Genomic DNA, 18,278 nt, shown 5'->3' with positions numbered 1-18,278 from the left:
TGGGTGAGGGAGGAGAGAGGGCTGGAAATGCCTTTGTTGCATTCAGTGTTTTGCCTGTGGGAGGGATTTAAGTGGAAATGTCCAGATGGAAACATGAAGTGTGTGTGTGTTTGGAAGGAAATCTCTCTGTTAGATCCGCCCTGCCACACCTGGGGGATTCTCCTGAAACTGTTTGTTTGGAGAAACTTCTCATGTCAACCTGAGAGCTCCCTTCATCTTCCTGGAGGAGGAATCTGGCTTGGACCTCTGGGATTTAGGATTTTTCTGTCTCTGATGGAGCCCCAGCCTCGCTGGGACAGGAGTTTTGCCCCGTTTGCCCTGAGGGGTGTCACGGTGGTGCCCAGGCGAGACTGTCATCGCTCCTGGGGACACCAGCTCTGCCCTTGCCCCAGGAAATGTGGCTCAGAGCATGGAATCCTTCCCTTGCCCATCTCTGGGGACATCCTGACCCTGCTGCTGTCCAGGCTGGGTTTGTGGGCACTGCCAGCTCTCAGCTGTTCTCTGTGTCCTGCTTGGAAACATTCCCGAGTGTTTGGGATGGGGTGTAGGGTCTGGTCAGAGGCAGGGGGGAAAAAGGGCTGGAGGGATGGCCGTGAGGAATGGGAGAAGGAAGAGTTTTGAAGTCAGATGTTCTCATTAGGGAGTGTTTTCTGCAAGATAATGACCCTGACTAATATTTGTTAGGAAATCGTATTTGTTGGGAAAGCGGCGTCCTTCCTTCTGGAACTGTCCCCTTCTGCTGATTGGAGAACTCCAGGCGATGCTGAAAGAGGTGAAAGGCAGGAGAAACGAGAAAATTTCTTCTAAAGGCAATATGAGATCCCAAAGAAAGTTCAAAACCAACCCATGTAGTCTCTCTGATGAATAAAAGATGTCTAAGAAGGCTTGAAAGGCCTTGGAGTCACAGGGAGCAACGTCTACGGCCAGTCCCCGCCAAAGCCAGCCCTTTAATCCTGAGTTTATAATAAAAAATACTGCATTTATCACTCCAAAGGCTCAGAGCTGCCTCAGGAGAGGAAGGTGCTGACATCACCTGGAAATACAGCACCACTCCACCCAGCTGGCTGAAACATCAGCCTGGTTCTGGCTGAAAAATACCCTAAAAACCTTTTGGCCTCTAAGGCTGGCACTTGAAAGGAGCCAGTTTGGCTGAATGGGCATGTCCTGCACAGGGAAATGAAAAGGCAGCCTTGCAGGGAGTGTAAACAACCTCCAGTTTACTTAATTGGGGATGTTTTGCATAAAATATGAGCTTGTTGGTAAACACGTTCCCTGTGCAGAGGCGCGTCGGGCCCGGGGCTGTGTGGGACAGTATAAAAGGCAGAGCAAGTGAGGATCCCTCATCCACCTCTCCTGCCTTCTCCTCCTCGGTGACACAGGTGAGCTGCAAGGACCTTTGCCTCCCTCTTCTCCTTCTCTCTGTCTCTTCTGCCTTGGCCTTCAATGGAATCTTTGCCTCTCCATAGTGCTCTCTGAGAGTCTTTCTCCTCGATCCTGCTCTCACCAGGTTTCTGTGGTTGTTTTTAGCTGGGGAGAGGTGGGAGATGTTGGGATTTCTTTGCAGGGAACTCTTTGGGCTCAGGGCTGTTGGGTTCCTCCCTTGCTCCCTCTCCAGGCTGTCCCTTCTGCCCAGGCTGTGTTTCCTCCTGCGAGCAGCATCTCCCTGTGTGCCTCACACATTGTGGGTGCTTTCCCTGCCTTCTCCAGGAGCTGCTCCAGCCCCAGCCATGTCCTGCTACGACCTGTGCCGGCCCTGCGGCCCCACCCCGCTGGCCAACAGCTGCAACGAGCCCTGTGTGCGGCAGTGCCAGGACTCCCGCGTGGTCATCCAGCCGTCCCCCGTGGTGGTCACCCTGCCCGGGCCCATCCTCAGCTCCTTCCCCCAGAACACCGCCGTGGGATCCTCCACCTCCGCCGCCGTGGGCAGCATCCTGAGTGAGGAGGGAGTGCCCATCAACTCGGGGGGCTTTGGGCTCTCGGGGATCTCTGGCCTCGGTGGTCGCTACTGCGGCCGCAGGTGCCTGCCCTGCTAGAGCGGGGCCGCGCGTCCAGCGAGTGCCTCCCCAGGCCAAGTGTCCCCTGGAGCTGCTGGCCAGCGTTTCCAGAGGCCTCGGGGTCCCTGCAGCCCTCCTGCCAAGGAGGGAGGCAAACGTGGCCACCTGAGGCTTCTGCTTGTCCTGCTCTCCTCTGCGCCTCCCCGGGCCAGGCAGGCGTGTGTCCCGCTGCTGGCCAGGGCTGCCTGCCCAGCCCCGCTGCTGGGCCAGCCTGGCCCAGGCCCTGCCCACCCCTGCTTTCTTTCTGTCTTCACACTCAATAAAGTTCACTCTGCATTGGAACTGGAGTTTCCTGGAGTTCCTTCCGTTTTGGGATCACCAGCTAAAGCTGTCCTGTGGGGGATGTGATGCCCTGGAGGGTTTGGGTGGGATTGGAGGGTGTGTGGCCTTGAGATTGTGCACAGGGTGACCAGGAGGTGCTCCAGGGGACATTTGACCCAGGAGGGAGGTTGGACATTGGGTTCCATCTGATGAGGCAAAACATTGACCTTCCAGCAGAGATTTCTGTGTGGATTTACAGGCACCTTCCCAAAGCCTTTGTTGTGCATTTCCAGCTACGAGTGGTTGTTTTCCTTGCCTGCATCCAAGCACAGCATCCAAACCCTGGGGCACAGGGACAAGCCAAGGTTCTGAGGTGACATGTGGCACCCAGGGCAGGTGTGCAAAGAGAAATGTGAGTCCTGTGCCAGGTGTTGGCACAGTGGAAATAGTGGAAATGAACTGAGGATGGGTCACTTCTGTGGAGGAATCCCAGAGTCCTCAAGGCAGGAAAAAGACTCCTAGATCAAGTGGCCAGTCAACACAGCAGAGTTCTGCAGGTCTCCTCCAGACTCCTGCTCCTTCAGGACACGGTGACACACGGAATGAGTCCACAGCAATTACTGCTCCTGACCACAGGACAATTTGGGTGGGGGATAAGATGGTTCCACTGCTCCCTCCTAGGCCTGGGTACAGGCCCAGGCCATGTCTCCATCACTCCTGCCCTCCCTCAGAGGAGGAATCATGTTCCCTCTGTGTCCATCCCTGACCCATGTCCACCTTACACATTCACCCTCAGCACATCCCCAACCTCAGCCTGGCTCAGGTGTCCCCTGGGGCACCTCCTGGTCACCCTGTGCACACTCACACAAGGCCACACACCCTCCACTGCCCCATGGCACTTCCAGAGATTGTGGCCTTGGAGGTTCTCACCTTGCCCAGGTGTGTGTAAGGTCCATCCCTGGCCTTTAACCACCCAAACCTCCCCAGGGCATCACCCCCCACCAAGGAGCAGCTGAGCTGCACATCCCAGCAGGGCAGGAACTCCAGCAGACTCCAGTTCCAATGCAAAGTGAACTTTATTGAGTGTGAAGACAGAAAGAAAGCAGGGGTGGGCAGGCAGGCCTGGCCAGCAGTGGGACACACGTCTGCCTGGCCCGGGCACGGGGCCAGCGGGAGCAGCAGGACCCCGCTGCTGGGCTGGGCTGGGGCTGAGCCCCTGGGCCAGCAGAGCCGGGCACGGCAGGGCCCGGGGAGGCGCAGAGGAAAGCAGGACAAGCAGAAGCCTCAGGTGGCCACGTTTGCCTCCCTCCTTGGCAGGAGGGCTGCAGGGACCCCGAGGCCTCTGGAAACGCTGGCCAGCAGCTCCAGGGGACACTTGGCCTGGGGAGGCACTCGCTGGACGCGCGGCCCCGCTCTAGCAGGGCAGGCACCTGCGGCCGCAGTAGCGACCACCGAGGCCAGAGATCCCCGAGAGCCCAAAGCCCCCCGAGTTGATGGGGACCCCGGACTCGCTGAGGATGCTGCCCACGGCGGCGGAGGTGGAAGATCCCACGGCGGTGTTCTGGGGGAAGGAGCTGAGGATGGGCCCGGGCAGGGTGACCACCACGGGGGACGGCTCGATGATGACCCGCGAGTCCTGGCACTGCCGCACACAGGGCTCGTTGCAGCTGTTGGCCAGCGGGGTGGGGCCGCAGGGCCGGCACAGGTCGTAGCAGGACATGGCTGGGGCTGGAGCAGCTCCTGGAGGAGGCACAGGCAGAACTTGAGGCACGGCCTCAGCAGGAGAAGGAGCAGAGGCCCAGGGAAGGGACAGGAACAGGGAGGATGAAAGGATCAGGAGCCCCATCCCCTCGGCTTCCTGCAAAGAGCCCAAGAGCTTCTCCCAGCTCCTTGCAGCGAGCAGAGGCTGGGAGCAGGATCTGGGAGCAAAGTTCTCATCAGGAGCTTCACAGCAGCAAGGCAAGAGATGAAGGCAAAGACAAAGAGGAGAAGGAGAAGGAGAAGGAGAAGGAGAAGGAGAAGGAGAAGGAGAAGGAGAAGGAGAAGGAGAAGGAGAAGGAGAAGGAGAAGGAGAAGGAGAAGGAGAAGGAGAAGGAGAAGGAGAAGGAGAAGGAGAAGGAGAAGAGAAGGAGAAGGTGGTTGCAGCTCACCTGTGTCACCGAGGAGGAGAAGGCAGGAGAGGTGGATGAGGGATCCTGTGCTCAGAGTGGGTTTTATACCATCCTGCTTAGCCCCAGGGCCAGCCTTTGCTCCTGGGATGTGTTTCCCAAGCTCATCCTGCATGGAAAACACTCCCTTCCCCCAGCACCAACCTTTGATTTGGGGCTGCAATGTTCCTTCCCCATTTCCTTGCTGCTGGCATCTCCATTCCATGGTGGAACCTCGTTTTATGTGACTCAATTAGAGATCAAAGGCCCCTCCTGGCCAGCACTGTTGATTCAGGTAATTCAGGCCTTTGTGGCCATCTCCTTGGAAAGCAACGTGTTTTTCCTCCTCTGTCTGGCAGTTTAGTCACTGCCTCGTCTGTCTCGTGGCCATTTCCAAATTAAAACCAGGCCAGACTCATCCCAGCTAGCTCCAGATTCACACAGCATTTGCATGTTTTGCATAAATGTCATTGCAGCTATTTTCCCCTGTGTTTTCAGATTGTGCCACATGTCTGGTTTGAATCTCTCACCGAGAATGAAGCCCTGGTTTAGGCGAGGGCCTAATTAGGTCACAAACCCGGAGCGGCACCAATTTTTTTTCAGCTTTTCAGTCAACATTCAGCATTTTATTCCAGAAACCACCTCATGGTTTGTAGTTTGTTGTGTCACTGCCTTCAGTTTGTGGAGAACCTCCAAGTGCGTTTAATAACCAAAATCTGAATTTTTTAAAATGTGTTTTTTTTCCAAGTCAGCTTCACATTTGAAGCCCTTTTTGGGAATAATTCCCCATTGACCCTCAGAGCAGCTTCTGCAAAGTCTCCAGGAATGGTTTTTCCTTTCATTTTTCCAACAAGGAGCTGAATTCTGTTTCTCAGTGGAAATAAAACATTCAGCAGCTGGTGGTGGCTATGGGCTAACTGGGCAAGTTGCTTCCCTGGCCTAATTAGGGCTGGAATGAGCTCAGGTTTTGTGTCCTGGCACCACAGTTTGGAGGCCAGGATGGCCACTGGTGACATCCTGACAGCCCTGCTGGAGGACAGGAATGGCAGCAATTGGGAACACAGGGTTGGTGGCATCCCTGCAATTGCTGGGACACCTAATTTTGGTTTATTTATGGCCATCCCCAAAGCCAGAACCCCAAATGCTTCATTCAGGTGGTGCAGCCAACAATCATTTCTGCTCAACTCGAACAATTTGAGTGGGTAATTTTGGCTAACCAAGGGGAAGAAGTCTCCAGCTTCAATTTTTCCACCCCAAAACCTTTCTGAGGTGAGAAATGTTTCATTTTATTCATTAAAGCAAGGCTTAGCACATTGTGACTGCAGCAAAACAAGAATTAAACTGACCATGAAGGGATAAAATGATTTAATCCTCAGACTGGGGGGGTTTATTTTTAGAATTATTTGAAGATTTCAGTTCAGAGAAGGACCAAATTAATTGGGAATGTTTCCTGTGATGCTTGAGGCTGAAGGATGTGATCCATTCCTGGATGGGACATTGAGCAACTTGACCTAGTGGGAGGTGGCCCTGCCCATGGAAGGGGTTGGGACAAGGTGATCTTTAAGGTCCCTTCCACCCCAAACCATTCTGTGACTCCACAACTGGTGGGAAGTTTTTTTAGAAATTATTTTTTTAATTTAAAAAAATTAATTCTTTTAGCAAGTACCTTTTTTATTAAAAAAAAAAAAAAAGAATATTTCACTCAAAGTGGAATGATTAGTAAGTATTTTTAAATTTTAAAAAAAGACATTTCAATATTTCAAAAGGAAGTATTTTTTCAATTAAAAAAAAAAAAAAGGGATTTTTTTCTAGAAAGTATTTTTTTAATTTAAAAAAAAAGACATTTCACTGGAAGCTCCCTCCCAGCAGTATCAGAACCTCCATCTCTCATTTAACTTCATCCCACATCCCGAAGCCTCGGAGGTGTGTGTCTGCAGAACAACTGAAGCTCTTCAGCTTCTTGAAAGGGAAGAACTTCAAAGCCAATCCCAAATATTCATTAAATGGTTGAGACACACAGAGTGCATCAGCCATGGAAATGCTGCAGCTCCAATGCAAAATTGGGATGGTTTTGTCACTTGGGCAACAACGTCACCCGGAATTTGGTTACTCCCCGGGCAGACAGCATTTGACAGCGTCAGAACCCAGGGTTATTAATTTTTTCATTAAAAAGTCGTTTTGTGTGTCATAATAACCTCCCACGGAGCCTCTGGAGTGGATCCAAGGCTGCTTGGGATTCTTGTGACAATTTTGGGCAGCAGCACTGGGAACAAAACGAGGTGGGGATGGGGAAGGGGGTCCAGCAGGGCCCTGCTCAGGTGAGACCTCACCTGCAGAGCTGCCCTGGATCTCAGCCCAGGGAGGACCTGGAGCTGCTGGGAGAGCCCAGAGGAGGCTCCAGGATGGGATCAGAGGGATGGAGCAGCTCTGCTGGGAGAACTGGGAATGTTCAGCTTGGAGAAGCTTTGGGGTCACCCAACTGTGGCCTTGGAGGACCTGAAGGGGCAACGAGGAAAGGGGGAGAGACAATTCCCAAGGGATGGGGTGCCAGGACAAGGGGGAAGAGTTCAGACTGACAGAAAGGAAATTTAGGTGGGATTTTGGGAAGGTTCAGACTGACAGAAAGGAAATTTAGTTGGGATTTTGGGAAGGTTCAGATCGACAAGGAGAAAATTAAGGTGGGATATTGGGAAGGAATCCCTCCCTGGGAGGGTGGGGAGGTCCTGGCAGGGGTTATCCCATGGATGCTCCATCCTTGGAAGTGTCCAAGGCCAGGCTGGAGCACCCAGGGATGGTGGGAATGTCCCTGTCCATGGCAGGGCAGGGATGAGATGAATTTCCATTCCATCCCAAAGCATTCCAAGATTTCCTGGGAGACCGACAGGAAATCACAACACAAACCCAGGGAATGGATTTGTGAAACCCAGGAAAAGGAGTTTATTTGCCTCTCCCTGGATCCAGGTTATTCCATTAATTATAATGGAATTAATTCCATTGAAATGATTCCATTACTGGGATTTAATTTATTCCACCACTGGGATTTTATTTATCCCATTTTAGGGATTTAATTTATTCCCCTACTGGGATTTAATTTATTCCATTACTGGAATTTAATTTATACCATTCTTGGGATTTAATTTATTCCACTATTGGGATTTAATTTATTCCACTATTGGGATTTAGTTTATTCCACTATTGGGATTTCATTTATTCCATTATTGGGATTTTATTAATTCCACTATTGGGATTTAATTTATTCCACTATTGGGATTTAATTTATTCCACTATTGGGATTTCATTTATTCCATTATTGGGATTTCATTTATTCCATTCCTGGGCTTTAAAATGCACACAGCATAGGAAATAATAAAATACAAAAAAGCCTTCTGAGGCCAAGAATCCTGACCTGATTAGGAGCTGATTACTGGAATGACAGCTGAGCTCTGATCTGTTTATCTTTGAGGGCTTTTATTGCTCAACCCATGGGTGGCTGAAGCCAATTCCACGCTGGGGATAATGACACAGGGATGTGCAAACCATTAATGAGCACCTGGGATGGCACTTTCGGGATCAGAGTCGCTGCCTCGGGGCTCTCCCCGTCCCACCTCGTCATTTAGAGGGATTTAAAGAGGGGGGAAAAAATAAAAATCGCTGCTCTATTAAAGGAGCAAACAAGGAGCAGGTGAAAAACAAATCTGGCTGTAGGGAAGGGCAGAGCTCAGGGGACACCGGGCACTTTCCCTGCCTCGTCCCCTGGGCTGAAAGCTGCAGGTTTTGGTGAAATGACCCCAAAATGAGCTCGGGAATGAGGTTTTTGTCATCCCCGGGCAGCTCTTGGCCCGTAAATGGGGGGTGATGCTCAAAGATGTGCCCCAGAGCACACCGAGGCTGGCCAGAAATGTTCTTTATTAAAGAATAAGGAATAAAATCCCAATTTCTGTGTGGGCAGAACAATTCCCTCAGCCTTTCCTCCATCCTCTCGGGGATATATTGATATTTATATAAAATTATATTTATATTTATTTAAAAATCACATTATATTTATATTTATATTTATATTTATATTTATATTTATATTTATATTTATATTGACAAATATTTTGTATTTTTAAGTATGTGTATTTAAAATATTTTATAAATATTATAAAAATCATAAATAAAGTTATGTATGTAATTATATCTATGTGAAAATTATAGATATAATTTATTATATGTTTTTATGCATATATAAAATAATCAGAATATTGGGAGATTTCAGTAGGAAAAGGGCTCGTGCTCCATCCCCCTTTCCCTGAAACTTGAATTGCCCATTTTTATTCTTATTTCCCCTTTTTAAATAATTCATCCCATTTCTCTCTGGAATTATTCCTGCAGAAATGGGTGACTCTGCAAAGTTCCCAAGGCAAGGCCAGCCCCGGGAACAGCCCCGGGAAGTTTCAGATTAAAGGATTTCAAAGCCCTTTGGAAACTCTCATGAATGATTTATTCATGTCAAACATTCATTAGCAGCTTTTAGGGATGCAGCAGGATTGCAGGATCACAAAGAGAGTCACAAAGTCACCCCGAAGGACGTGGCAAGGTTGGTAATGGACATTCTCTGGTCAGAAATAAATATTTTTAAAATACATTATCAAATAAATAAATATTATATAAATATATCAATAATTAATATAAAATAAATATAAAATAAAAATAAAAATATTAAATCTAATTTCATAATTTATACACATATATTTAAATATTTGAATATTCATATAAAAATAAATGTATAAACAAACATTAAAACAATTCTATGTTTACAAGTATTAATATAATGTTTTACATATAATAAACTATAAATATTCATTATATTTATCATAAATATTACTATATTGTAAATACTCACATTAATAAATAATAATATTTCTTATTATAATCATTATATTAATAATTATAAATATTTTCTCTGGTTTGATTTGGATTTTAAAACCTTGCTTTTTTACTTTTGCCAGATTTCCCAGAACAGGCAAATGCTGGAATTTGTTGCAGAGAAAACCTGGACCTTGGACAGCACTGATTCCTCAGGAATTACACAAGCAGGGAATGATTGTTAAATCAAAATGTGGAGATCATTCCTGGTTAATTTTGGATTTAGGGAAAGAGGCTCAGAGCTGAATTTTTCATATTGATAAAGGAATAACAAATAAATAACTTTGATTAAGATTTAATAAAAATTTGGGGCTTTTCAGGGAGGGAGTTGAGGAAAAAAATTGATTTTTTTAGTTTAATTCTGAGCTTTGCAGTCTCAGGAAAAAAAACCAAAAAAAACCAAAAAAACCACCAAAAAAACCCCAAAAAAAACCAAAAAACCCCAAATCTTCTGGAATTGTGGGATGGAAAACATCCCTGAGGAAGGAACAGGAGCAGAAATGCAAATGGGGCCAGAGTGACCCATAAGGAGAGAATGCAGAACTCAGCCCTAAAAATTAACCTGGAATTAATTAGCACTTCACGCACATACAAAAGGCTTCGTTAATATTTCAATTAATTGAAGAAAATCCCAACAGCTTCCCCCTCCTGTTTTTATTATTATCATTATGATTTATTTGCTTGGTTTCCCCCCTCTTTAACTGCTAAAAGCCGATAAACCCGCGCTGATACGATTATTCCACCTTTCCTAAGGGGTGATTTTTGAGGCGGGATTTTCATTAAAAAGGAATTATTTTCTGCCTGGGGATCATTACCCCATCCATGGCAGCAATTTGCAGGCCCCACTAATTGCAGATTTCTTAAGTGGCAGCTGCAGGTTTCGAAAGACATAAACAAAGGTTTTAATTAGGGATCGGGCCTTGAAGGCCTTCAGCAGCTTCGGGAAACTCAGCACTTTTTTTTGAGGGGAAAACGGAAAGAAATCGAAGTTCCCTGCTCGTTCTGAGGGAGGAATTCGGGATAAAATTGTTCTGTGGGAGGGTGGGGAGGTTTTGCAGGGAATTGTGGATTCCCCGTCCCTGGAAGCATCCGAGGCCTGGCTGGATGCGGCCTGTGCTCCTGGGAGGGCTTGGAATGAAATAATTTTTAAAGCTCTTTCTTTAAACCTTCCCAGGACTCCACAAAACAACACACCGGGAGAACATGACGACACAGGGCACTTTGAAAAGGGAATAATTTATTAAAATAAAACCCAGGGCTGTGTTTATTGGCGGAGATTTCCAGGCCCCAGCCGGAGACGCCATTTCAGGCCACGTCCAAAAGCGCTCCCAGCCCTTCCCTAAATCCCTGCCAGGGCTTGGAGCTCCCAGCCCTTCGTTCCCAGCTCCATCCCCCAGGATTGAGGGGTTGGAGATCCCTCAGTCCTGGGGATTTGGGGGTTCTCCTTCCCCCCACGGATCCGTGGAACCGCAGCCAAGGCCTGCAGGAGCCGCTGGAATTCAAATCTGGAATTGAACTAAATTCAAATCAATGGCAGCTCGGTTCACTGCGGGTTCCTCCGCCTGCTCCAGGGGTGACCTCGGAGAATTCATTTGCCTCCTGTGCTTCCCTACACCCAGATAATAACTGGAATTAAAATCTGCCAAAGGCCACGGAAAATCCGCCTGCGAGGGAAAGGCCCAGGAGATTTTTTTATAGAGGGGCCAAAAATGCAGAGGGAGCAGAAATCCCCAAGAGTTCCAGAATGTTCTGCAGCACAAGGGGCTGGGAAAAGGGGAGTGTTCACAGAATCCCAGCTCCAAGATCATCAAATCTAACCTCCCACGGATAAACCTTCAGGTTTAAGGTTTATCTGCACTTGGCAGAACATTGTGTGAATTTTATATCAATACAGTTAATGATTGTCTTTAAAAAGAGTGTTGAGTGGGTAAACATATAGAAATAGAAATATATAGATATATAAATATAGCCATAAATGCAAATATAGAAAAATACAAATATATACATTAAAATATAAATATAAAGTATATAAAATTACTCTATATAAATATAGGGATATATAAATATAAATATAAATATAAATATTAAAATATGCATTAGTGTCCTTTTATGTCTTTATAAATGACATTTCAGCTGAATTAATCCAGCTTTCATATCACCTTAGGCTGGTTAATTAGAGTTAAATCTTGGGACATTCCCACCTGCCTTGGACACTTCCAGGGATGGGATATCCACAATTCTCATTCCTCTTTCCCAGGATTCACATCCCAAGCCAGGTGCCAGGAAGTTGAGCTGCCTCCCTTTGTTCCTAATTATTATTTACTCTCAATTATCCCTCCCAGCATAAATTATCTGCAGCCTGAGAGGGGTCCTAAGGCAAAAGTGTTTGTGGGCACTTGGGAACAAAAGGGTTCGGGCTGATCCCAAGGGGTTTATGCAGATTTGGGCATCAGGGATGAAACATGGAGGTGGAATTGTGCTTTTAAGGGTGTCCCCAAATATTTAAGTGAGCCCCATCCCGGTATTCCAATAGGATTTAATTTAATTTTATGCAGTAAATAAAATTACTGGGGGCTGTTATCCCAAAACGTTCCTGGCTGCCCAACTGGTGGCTCCCTCAGAAATCTCTTTCTGTGGGAATCCTGATTTGTGTCTTTATTATGATTTTTCTGTCATTGATTTCCTCTTTAAAATCTCAATAAAACCGTTTTAAATCCATGTCTGGTTCACTCAAAAATGTTGATAAATTGCTACAACTACCCACCGCCATTTTCTCCAATATTTTAATGGTTTTATATTAAAGTCACATCCCTAATTTGTGTTAAATTAAAATTTCATGAGGACAGAACAATTTCTTGTCTGCTTTCCCCCACCCTTAATTCTGTCCCAGTAAACCTGGATGGTTCCAGCCTCCCCTTTCTCACAATTTTATCCTTTCCAACCCAAAAACTGGGGGAAAAGGGAGAAAAAAAACCCCAACAAACAAAACCAAGGCCGTGTGAGGCTGGGTGACTTCACCTTGAGTCAGGAGCCAGAACCGTGGGTGGGATTTGGGTGCCTTTAATTGCACTGGGGTCAAACCCTGCAAAGCCCAGGAGCAAATCCAGCTGCTCACTTAAACCCCATCCCAGGATTTGTAAGGACAGGATGGGAGATAAGGCCAAGCTTTATCTGCGGGGCCACCGTGAAAGCAAAGATTTCTTGAGAATTCATGAGATTTCTTGAGAATTCATGAGATTTATTAAGAATTCATGGGATTTATTTAGAATTCATGGGATTTCTTGAGAATTCATGGGATTTCTTGAGAATTCATGAGATTTATTAAGAATTCATGGGATTTATTTAGAATTCGTGGGATTTCTTGAGAATTCATGGGATTTCTTGAGGATTCGTGGGATTTATTGAGAATTCATGAGATTAATTGAGAATTCATGGGATTTCTTGAGAATTCATGGGATTTACTGAGAATTCTGGAATTGTGAATTTATTTTTCCTCCTTATCTGTGGATGTAGGGGTACAATTGATGCCCCTGGGAATGGTTTTGGGAACAAACAAAATCCCATCCGCGCTGGGAAATTATAAAAATAATGCAGTTCCCTGCTAGGAAATGATGCCACTGCAGCTCCCTTTCACAAAACCTGAGAGGGAAAACCCAATGCCAATAAAAGAACCCTTGATCAGGCCCCGAAATAACTGAAATGTGGTTAATTAGCAGCAGATCGAGCCCTATTTTTGGCCCTTGAAAGGACAAAGTGAATCCTGCCCGGAGGGCGTAGCACGCTCTGGGAAGCTCCGGGAGGGAACAAACACAAACAGGGAGCAAAACAGTTTCATTACTCGCAGGAGTTATGCAGGCAGCAAAGTTTGTTTTGCAACTAATTAAGACTTCATGCAAAGAGGGTGTCACATCCTCCAGGCGCTTCGGGGACGTGTATAAAAGCATTTGCTACGTAGAAGCCTCCCTAATCACTTTTCTTTTCCTCTCCTCCTTGGGTGATCCGGGTAAGTCAATTTTGAATCAATTATTGAATTTTAAATCAATTATTAATATTATTATTACTATTGTTATTATTGCTATCTGAATATCAAAAGACGGGGCGAGCTTGTGAAAGGACAAGGGGGTGTTTTAGCAGAAAAAGCCTTTTTATTATCCTTTAGTTTGGAGTTAATTGAAGTTTTACACTTCAGAGGGGAGAGCTCAGGAAAGCAGGGAGGGCACAGAAAACTCCCTCTGACTCCTAAAGAGTCTCAATAATTCCATGGTGCTCTTTTCATATTCTAAAGAGTCGGTGTCATTAAAGAAATTATCATTTTAAATTTAATTTCTACGATGTTCTCACCCTCAGCTGTCTTCCAGGAGGCTCCGGTGTCTTTTAAGTTGGAGAACTCGCCCTAAATATTTTCCCAATCCTGCAGAGAGCAGAACACAGATTTTCCTTACTCAAAATCCACTTTACTGCTGGCATTGGTTAAAACATATTTATAATTTTGAGATCCAAATGTAGCAGGAACATCTGAGTGCTCCTTTTTCACCTCCTTTCAGGAGTTCTGGGATGAGTTTTTACAAATCGTGTGGAACCACTGGAAGATCCCCAGACCAATCTTCTTTTCCCAATTCAAAATCAGCCATTCCAGATCCAGCTTTTCAGCTGGAAAAATACCCCGTGGTTGCCTTCTCCTCACCTTCAAGTCTAAGGAGATTGGACTTGGATCAATTGGAAAAAAAACTCAGAATTTTTAACTCAGGAAGGTTAAAATGGGATGTTGGGGTGGAGACGTGAGAAATCCCCCCGGATTTTGTCTCCCCACAGATTCCTGAGGTGAAGTGGGGATTTATTTAGGAAATCACTTCAAGCCCCCCCTTTGCCAGCCCTTAATTTCTCCCCCAGCAGCTCCACAGAGCTAAAATGAGGAAAATGAGGAAAATTATCCCTTCTCCCTCCGCGTTTTCCTTGCCCAATCCGTGTGGGCACAATCCAGGGCAAGCACGGCCTTCAATCCATAATTAAACCATGCCCAGGGAAAATCTGGCCTCGATATCAGGCTGGGCTTAAGGTGCTCTGGGATTTCAAATATTCAGCTGATCCCTAATGAGTCCCATAAAAAATGGGTGGATCTCCAGCCTGGATCTCACTGTTCCACTTGGAACAGGGTGGGAGGAGGACACAAGCTCCAACCTCCACGCTGGGGATTTAAATGAGGATTAAAAGCTGAGTTTAAAATCTGGGATTGAGTTGGGAGTCGTGGTTTTCCACTGGCAATAGGAGTGGGATGGACACAGCGAAAATCCTGGGAAGAGAAGGAATGGGATGAAAGATTTTTGGGTTAAAATGGTGATGGTCTGAAAAATATCATTATATTGAAAAGCAGGAAGTTCAACCAGGAAGGAAAAGAGATCCTGGTTGGAAAACTAAACTGGACAAATTCAGCTCCAACCTGAGCTCTCTGTAATTCCCAATTTCCCATAAATCCCCACAACCACATTACCAAACCCCGCTGTTTATCCCAGGTATTTCCTGCCTCACCAAGGATGGGGTTTTTTTCTCATTTTTCTCTCTTTTCTTGATCAATTCCAGGCCAAATTCAACTCCCACCTGAATTCCTGATCAATTCCTGCCAAATTCAGCTCCCACCTGAGCTCCCAATTTCCCATAAATCCCCATAACCCCGTTACCAAACCCCGCTGTTTATCCCAGATATTTCCCGCCACACCAAGGATGGTTTTTCTCATTTTTCTCTCTTTCCTTGTTCCTTTCCAGCTCTGCTCTGCCAAATTCAGCTCCCACCTGAGCTCTCTGTAATTCCCAATTTCCCATAAATCCCCATAACCGCGTTACCAAAACCCAGTTGTTTATCCCAGATATCTCCCGCCACACCAAGGATGGTTTTTCTCATTTTTCCCTCTTTCCTTGCTCCTTTCCAGCTCTGCCCTGCCAAATTCAGCTCCCACCTCAGCTCCCAATTTCCCATAAATCCCCACAACCGCGTTACCAAAACCCAGTTGTTTATACCAGATATCTCCCGCCACACCAAGGATGGTTTTTCTCATTTTTCTCTCTTTTCCTGCTTATTTTCAGCTCTGCCTTGCCAAATTCAGCTCCCACCTGAGCTCCCAATTTCCCATAAATCCCCACAACCAAGTTACCAAACCCCGCTGTTTATCCCAGATCTCTCCCGCCACACCAAGGATGGTTTTTCTCATTTTTCTCTCTTTCCTTGCTCCTTTCCAGCTCTGCCCTGCCAAATTCAGCTCCCACCTCAGCTCCCAATTTCCCATAAATCCCCACAACCGCGTTACCAAAACCCAGTTGTTTATCCCAGATATCTCCCGCCACACCAAGGATGGTTTTTCTCATTTTTCTCTCTTTTCCTCCTTGTTTCCAGCTCTGCCTTGCCAAATTCAGCTCCCACCTGAGCTCCCAATTTCCCATAAATCCCCACAACCCCGTTACCAAAACCCAGTTGTTTATCCCAGATATCTCCCGCCACACCAAGGATGGTTTTTCTCATTTTTCTCTCTTTCCTTGCTCCTTTCCAGCTCTGCCCTGCCCCATGTCTCCCTTCCACGAGTGCTGCCTACCCGTGGGCCTGGCGTGCCCCGAGCCCTTCGCCGTGACCCGCAGCGACACCTGTGTCATCAAGTACCCCGACACCGTGGTGGACATCGTGGAGCCCGACTTTCCCCCCTACTCCGTCATCTACCCCGGGCCCACGCTGACCACCTTCCCCCAGCAGACCCTGGTGGGCTCCACGGCCCTGCTGGACATCAGGAACTTCCTGGGCTCCCAGGGATTCCATGGGTTCGGGGGTAGGTGCGCTTTGGGCTCAGGTGTGGACGCCTCTTTTTGGGGCGCTTTGGGGAGTTTTAATCCTTTTCCTCCTCACTTATCCCAGTTTTGTTGTGGAACTTGCAGGCCAACCTAAACCCTGCCTGGATATCTGTGGATAGACTGAAAAGCACAACTGAGCAGTCAGACAGAGCCCGACTAAAGTTTGTGGATAATGGATTGTAGAAGTGCCGAGCTCCTGAGGTTCCCATGGAGTCCAGAAATCCAGGGATTCCTGGCACTAGACCTGCCCGAGGACCAGAATTTCCAAACTCTGAGAAAACTGAAATTTTTCTATTGACCTCATTCCAAATTCGGACAAACCAAAGCCCAGAATTTTCCAAGAAGCCAGATTTAAAAAAAAAATATATATATCTCCTTTTTTTTTTTTTTTTTTTTTGGTTTGCTAAAAGCTGCTTGTCAATAAATTCATTTTTATGCCAACACGGACGTTTTATTATCAATTTCTCTCAAAATAAAAAAATTACAAAATCCACCCAAACGATATGACTGAAAACCTTGGGTTCCAAAATGAAATTTTACCCAAATTCCTCTTCATTTGCAAATTTGGCTGAACCAGCATTTAAAAAGAAAGAAATAAATCAGCTCTACTTGGCATTTCTGAACATTAGGAATTTGTAGCTCCTTGCTGTGCTTTATTTCTGCTTAGCCTCACCATGTAACGCTCTCCCAGCTTCTTTTCCTGCCTTTATCTCATTTCATGCAAGGGAAAAAAGAGCCAAAATCAAAATATTTACAGCAATTGTAAGAGCAAATCTCTTTGCAAAATCCTTCTGCTAAAATCTCTGAAAATGGTGGGAGTGGGGATTTGTTGTGGGGCCTCCTGGAATTCTTTGATTTTATCCTTTCCAGCGAGTTTTGCACTTGTGAATTGAGCTTCTCGTTCCCATTAAATGCTGTCATGCAGATGCACTTTTGGATTTTGCTTTTTTAGGATGGTTTGGGGTGGAAGGGACCCCAAAAATTATCCAGTGTCACCCCCTGCCATGGGCAGGGACATTCCCCTATCCCAGGTGGGTCCAGCCTGGCCTTGGGCACTTCCAGGGATGGGGAATCCATGGAATCACCTGGGCCAGGGAAGGATTGATCCCTAAAATCCCATCCAAACCAGCCAAGGGAATTCTGGGATGGTTTGGGATGGAGAGGAACCTTAAATCCCAAAAAATCCCACCCCAGTTCCATGGGCAGGGACCTTCCCCTATCCCAGGTGGGTCCAGCCTGGCCTTGGATTCTCCCAGGGATGGAGAATCCATGGAATAACCTGGGACCTCCCAGGGAACAATTCCAACCCAATTCCAACCCAAATTTCCCCTTTTTCAGTCTGAACCCACCCCCCTGTCCAGTCACTCCAGTTCTGGTGGAAAACTTTCTCCTCTGCATTTCATTTTGAACCTTTTTTGGTCCCAGAAGTGACTTTGGGACTTTTCCTGAGGCTCAACACCCCCCACATCAGCACTAACCAAACCACCAGGAAAACTGAGGAGATTTTGCCTTTTCCCAGAGTTCATCCAGCCTGGATTTTGGGGGGAAATTCTTCTGCCTCTGGGCACCAGGCCCAGCACAAAAATGCAGATTTTTTTTTTGTTTAATTAATTGAAGCCCTGAAATGAATTTTCCAGCCGACTCACGAGGCTGTTCCCCAAAAATAGGACAAAAATCCTGGGCCAAGCATGTGCAGGCAGGAGCTGGGCTCTGTCACCCTCCCTGGGGCACCAGGCTAGGACAAGTTGGGCAAGGACGATCTGCAAGGTGTGAAAGAAATAAATATAAATATTATATATTGTAGGCAAGGACAATCTGCAAGGTGTGAAAGAAATAAATATAAATATTATATAAATATTATATATTATGGGCAAGGATGATCTGCAAGGTGTGAAAGAAATAAATATAAATATTATATATTGTGGGCAAGGACGATCTGCAAGGTGTGAAAGAAATAGATATAAATATTATATAAATATTATACATTATGGGCAAGGATGATCTGCAACATGGAAAGTGCAGTTTAAAATGTGAAAAAAATAAATACAAATATAATATATTATGGGCAAGGAAGATC

At 46.2% G+C, this 18,278-nt stretch overlaps 3 protein-coding genes across 3 annotated transcripts; 2 read left to right on the top strand and 1 right to left on the bottom strand.

The window, feature by feature from the left end:
- The first annotated feature begins 1,247 nt into the window (after positions 1-1,247).
- On the top strand, positions 1,248-2,168 carry LOC132340243 (feather keratin 1). Its single transcript, XM_059871112.1, has 2 exons — positions 1,248-1,379; positions 1,708-2,168. Exon 2 carries the CDS (start codon positions 1,728-1,730, stop codon positions 2,031-2,033), a length of 306 nt encoding a protein of 101 aa, XP_059727095.1. The 5' UTR covers positions 1,248-1,379; positions 1,708-1,727; the 3' UTR covers positions 2,034-2,168.
- Positions 2,169-3,372: 1,204 nt separating this feature from the next.
- LOC132340198 (feather beta keratin-like) lies at positions 3,373-4,621 on the bottom strand. The gene is made up of 2 exons (XM_059871045.1): positions 4,466-4,621; positions 3,373-4,055 (listed from the first exon to the last, which is right to left on the bottom strand). Exons 1-2 carry the CDS (start codon positions 4,596-4,598, stop codon positions 3,730-3,732), a joined length of 459 nt encoding a protein of 152 aa, XP_059727028.1. The 5' UTR covers positions 4,599-4,621; the 3' UTR covers positions 3,373-3,729.
- Positions 4,622-13,219: 8,598 nt separating this feature from the next.
- Positions 13,220-16,320, top strand: LOC132340142 (claw keratin-like). Its single transcript, XM_059870942.1, has 3 exons — positions 13,220-13,373; positions 15,910-16,179; positions 16,286-16,320. Exons 1-3 carry the CDS (start codon positions 13,220-13,222, stop codon positions 16,318-16,320), a joined length of 459 nt encoding a protein of 152 aa, XP_059726925.1.
- Positions 16,321-18,278: the final 1,958 nt, after the last annotated feature.

Source organism: Haemorhous mexicanus, chromosome 31 (assembly GCF_027477595.1).
Source record: "Haemorhous mexicanus isolate bHaeMex1 chromosome 31, bHaeMex1.pri, whole genome shotgun sequence".
NCBI lineage: Eukaryota > Metazoa > Chordata > Aves > Passeriformes > Fringillidae > Haemorhous > Haemorhous mexicanus.
This window is presented reverse-complemented; position numbering and strand designations above follow the sequence as displayed.